The sequence below is a fragment of the Salvelinus sp. IW2-2015 genome, linkage group LG4q.1:29 (genome assembly GCF_002910315.2).
Source record: "Salvelinus sp. IW2-2015 linkage group LG4q.1:29, ASM291031v2, whole genome shotgun sequence".
Taxonomy (NCBI): domain Eukaryota; kingdom Metazoa; phylum Chordata; class Actinopteri; order Salmoniformes; family Salmonidae; genus Salvelinus; species Salvelinus sp. IW2-2015.
The window spans coordinates 83,561,486-83,566,295 of NC_036842.1; the positions used below are offsets into that span (position 1 = coordinate 83,561,486).

At 41.2% G+C, this 4,810-nt stretch overlaps 1 protein-coding gene across 1 annotated transcript; it reads right to left on the bottom strand.

Moving 5' to 3' along the window:
• Positions 1-1,121: 1,121 nt before the first annotated feature.
• olfml1 (olfactomedin-like 1) lies at positions 1,122-3,637 on the bottom strand. Its single transcript, XM_023985918.2, has 3 exons — positions 3,520-3,637; positions 2,223-2,505; positions 1,122-2,103 (listed from the first exon to the last, which is right to left on the bottom strand). Exons 1-3 carry the CDS (start codon positions 3,634-3,636, stop codon positions 1,322-1,324), a joined length of 1,182 nt encoding a protein of 393 aa, XP_023841686.1. The 5' UTR covers position 3,637; the 3' UTR covers positions 1,122-1,321.
• Between the last annotated feature and the right edge of the window lie 1,173 nt (positions 3,638-4,810).

Sequence of the window (4,810 nt, forward strand, 5' to 3'; positions counted from 1 at the left end):
TACATTTTTTACCCATATGGGATTTACCTGGCGTGACGTTTTGATAACCATGTAACTCTCTCTAGGACAAGGTGACTTATCAAAACAGTCGCCTGTATCTACCCCCCCAAAATTAAATGCTAATTAGCTGATTATGTGGCTATCATAAAGAACTACAAATGCCATGATGATTTGGACGAGACAGCCGAATTAAGGCAAAGGTAAGAATCTCTGGATTAACATATAATGTTAGCTTAATTTAGTAACAAATTTAGTAATGAATAAATAACATCTCTTTAAACTGACATTTCTTTGAACTGTCTTGTGCAAGTTTTAAATTGACAATACCTGTTAGCAAAGGTGTCAGCTAGAGATGACGTGCAGGAGCTTGCAGGGATTTGTAGTCTTGCATGATGTCTACTTTGATGCTAATTAGCATTTTTTCATCAGAGAGTAAATTAGTTGAATATATTGATACAAGGCACCTTGTGAGAGTGATTTACATAGTTATCAAAACATCATGCCAGAGTAAGCCTAGCCATTATTTGAAGTGTTTCTAAAATCCCCTATGGGAATAATGAATGGTGGAACAACGATTGGAACCATTTCCCTGTTTGACCACTAGGTTTTATGGGTATTATGACACCTACTGTGGGGCTCTATTACTAGCTACCTAATCTCATTTGACTACACTTGGCCCATGCACAATTAGCCTGTTCACGTGGTTGCTATGCCATATACATACACCATAACAACATGTCATGTACTGCCTTTCAAAGTCACCACAAAGAACAAGAACAGAAGCTCATATCAAAGTTATTATAGGAACAGGAATAGGAAAATACGGKTTGTCTGTTAATAGAATAGTACCATCAGATTGTGGAAATGTCAGATTTAGTTTTCCATTAGTTTACAGGCACATCCAATCTTTAGAGCTCTGATGTGTTCAGCAGGGTCATAAAAGTTGCTCCATAAACATTTATGACTATGCAAAAAGCTACTGTTTTGGGAGAGCTCTCTCACCTCATTCAGTTCAACAGTGCCATATTGGCAAAAATGTATTTTCAGTCACTGTACCTCCAAGAAGCATCTGACTACATTGTACCAAGAACCATCTGACCACTACATTGCTCTCAGAAAGACAACTTTTTAAATGCAGTTTATTATAATCTTGCAGAAAGTCACGTGAAAATATGTGCCTTGAGTAAACTGTGTATTGTGTTACCTCAACTTAAATTGATTATTGTTAGCTATTATGATAAGAATATGGACATTGTTAATTAGTTATGTTTTGAATACTTCTGTGGTTCTATGACTGATAAGCGTTTAATGTAGACTCGTGTCAGACTTTAGCCTTGCTCTTGAGGTCCACTTTGTAGATGGTCTGGTAGCCGTCGTCCCAGGCATACAGCTGCTTGTCCTTGGGGTGGTAATGCATACTGTAGTGGTTGGTGTAGCGCTTAGGAAAGAACAGCACAGGGCTCTCCTCACTGTGGATGGTGTCGTGGATATCGTACAGGCACTGAATGCTGGAGCGCCCTCCGTAGCGGGAGTTATACACCACGTACAGCGTTCCACAGATCATGAATGCTGACTCTGCGTCACGGCTCGTACAGGTGGTGTCCCAGGTGTGCTCCACAGCCAGGCTGCTCTTGTCCAGCTTGGTGATCACCAGGTTKCCCCCAAACTCTGGGTCAGAGTAGATGACCCACAGGCCCAGTTCGTCCACAGCCAGGTCCAGGAAGGTATGCGTGGTGAGGGCGTAGGTAGGCAGGCGGCCAACCCCGGGCAGCAGCATACTGTCGGCCACAGTGCGGTTGAGGAGATGCACCTTTAAGATCTGATTGGGTGTGTCTGCCCTGTGATAGTACAGAAAGCCATTGTAGACCACATGGCCAGTTCCCTGCCAGGGAAAGGGGAGTTGAATTGGATGAGCCTGGGCGAGCCTTCCCTCAGTGAAGGTCTTCAAGGATTTAAACTCCAGTACGGTGTTGTTCTTATTCCCGCTGAAGAAATAGATTTTGGCAGAACCCTTAGTAGGGTCTTTCAGCCAGGATCCATAGACGTCCCCTGCTTTCTTCACTATCTTCAGAGACTTCACACCAGTGAGAGCTATGTTGCAGTCTATACATGAAAGGACAAGAGTAAGATTGAAAGTATCCTAATTTATTTCTCAATATCATGTACAACACACACACATGTATATTACATTGTTTTCCAGTTAACATCAGTTTCCTAAGTACCTGTCCCCAGTGTGATCTTTACTATTTTCTTCTGGGCGTCTTTCATCTGCTGTTCCATCAGGGCCTCCTCTACCTCGATGTGGGGCTGGTTAGGGGTCTTATTCTCCAGGTACTCCAGGTCCCTCTCCACTCGCTCCACCCGCATGGCTACATTATCCACCTGAGTCTTTACCTCCGTTCGGTGCACCTCCATGCTAGCCAGCTGGCTACGCAGCTTTGTAGACAGGTCATAGATCTTCTGGTCCACCTGCTGGGTGTTCTGCTCACATTTGATCAGACGCTCCTGGGCAAGAGAGGTGAGCAAGCAGATGCTGTCTAAGAAGTGGCACAATGTGATTGTAAGATAGTGGACCCTAGGTGGTCTTGTCAGGGGGTGTGAAGTCTAAGGATTCAGACAAAATCAGGTGCAAAATGGAGGCATTTATTTATAGGTGCAGAAGGTGAAATGGAACCATGGATGTTTACAAGACGTTGATGAACTCTGACATATAAACTTTAAAAATGACAAACAATCATCTAAATAGCCAATAACTGAGGCAACAACTGGCTTCTAAGGCAGAGCGCCTATAACATCAGTAATTACTCATACTGCTGAGTAAAACAAAAAAATGGGACCAAATGTCACTCCAGCCCAAGCGCTCCTGAAATGAACCAGAATAGTTTAGAAACGCTTGGCTGCCCTAATCAGCGCAGAGTTGAGCCGGTGTGGAATATGGCTCGAAAACGTACYTCAATCCAGTGATAGAAGATGACGCTGTACTACTAATTATCCCAACTGACAAATCGAGAAGATTGAAATACTGCTAATTTATGAAACTGCCTTTTTCGTCTTGGGCCCCTCCAAATCAGTCCAACATTTTTTGTTGTGATGGTGAGTACAGGTCGATAAATCGAAACAATGTAACTTAAATTCTTAATTAACATTGTTAACAATTTCTACTTGCGTGTGATCGCTTGTATAAGAACTTTGGGACATGTTTAGCGGTACACTCTAACCACATGAACAAACAAAAACATTTGCAAACAGTGTTTGGTGGCAAATGAGAGTAGGGTGTATATGCATTGGAGTCCCTAGTTTGCATCGTCACAGTGAACAGTTTGTTTTGAGATTTGCTGTTAACATCGGTTTTAGTTTAGTGTTGCTCTAATGTTATCAATACAGACTAAACAATGAGATAGAGTAATCTGAAAATATGATATTAGTTTTATTTGACCATATGCCAATCCATTCATACTCTGTGTGTAATGAAGAAAACATGTAGTTTGGAGTCTTTAGGCTTTTGTTTTTGTCTCTTACCTCAAGTTGGGCAATCCTCCTCTCAAAATACTGCATCATGAAGGCTTCCTGGGTGGACCTCTGAGCATGCCCCAACCCCAGGCTCAGGACGAGCAGTGTCAACATCCAGGTATACATCAAACACACTTTTAGGACTTATTTCAACTACTCTCAAACACAACCACAAAAATATATTCCTTTAAGAGAATTCAGTTCTGAACTAACCTAAAAATATGTCTCCCTGGTGAGTTGTGTGGTTGAATTCCAGAGGCATCTGGCTGTATGTTTGTTGTTGGTTGATGTGAGAGACAGTTCTGGAAGGTTTTGAATCCTTCTTCTGAGAGACAGTTCCAGGAGTTTCTCTATCCTTYTTCTGAGAGAGAGTTCTGCTCATGCTGCTGCGTCTTTAGCCCTTCTAATATTATCCAGATGGGCCCTTGACACGTCCCCAGTCCTGAAAAAAGACRAAACTATGCAGGATAAAGGTCAAATTAGTTTTTATAATGCATGCATTGATCTATTATTTTCTGGATTGTTGTTTTTCTCCCATTGTATAAAGATTTCACAAAATGTTGAGGCATACTGTCTATTTTGGATATTGTTATCATATAATGTATTTATGAAAATAATGTAGGTTTTGATTGTTGTTTCATTGTTTAGAAGTTGAAGCATTGGTCAGACAACTGTTGAACAGGCACAGGCTCTGAATAGATTTCTTCATCTTTGTTTATAGTTTTAGAAGATTACTTTTGGCCCAATCCCTCTATCCCTCTGCGGGTTGATTTCATTGAATCCAACAGACAGTGACCTTGTTCCTACCAGCAGGTGGTGCCACATTATCTGGAGAAGACTGAAGTTTTCATTTCCTCCTGAGGACCTGCATGCCAGCTGTGTCCAGTACGTTTGTTTTTGGTACATTGATAGAGTTTGTGTACTTTCAGCAATCGACACTTCCTGTAACCTTTAGTAATATCGTAACAACTAGACATGGTCTCTACATGAACCTGGATGTAAGGCATGAGCACTTTATGTCTGGGGCCGGAAATCAGACAGGTACACTAAAAAGTATAATCCATTAGTTAGCTAACTTTGATAAGTAACCAGAAATAACTATTGATTTTATGGTTCACAAAAAAAAATACATAGATATTAAATAAATTAGACCATGCCCATTTCAATCTTATCTTTCTACAAAATGTAAATGTTATATCAGAATGTTTAGGCAAGTTAGCTGGCTAACTCCTTGATCCTGCTTTATAGTGTACCCCTCAGGTTTCATCTGTCTGAATGCGTTTGTCCTTTCCATCTGTTG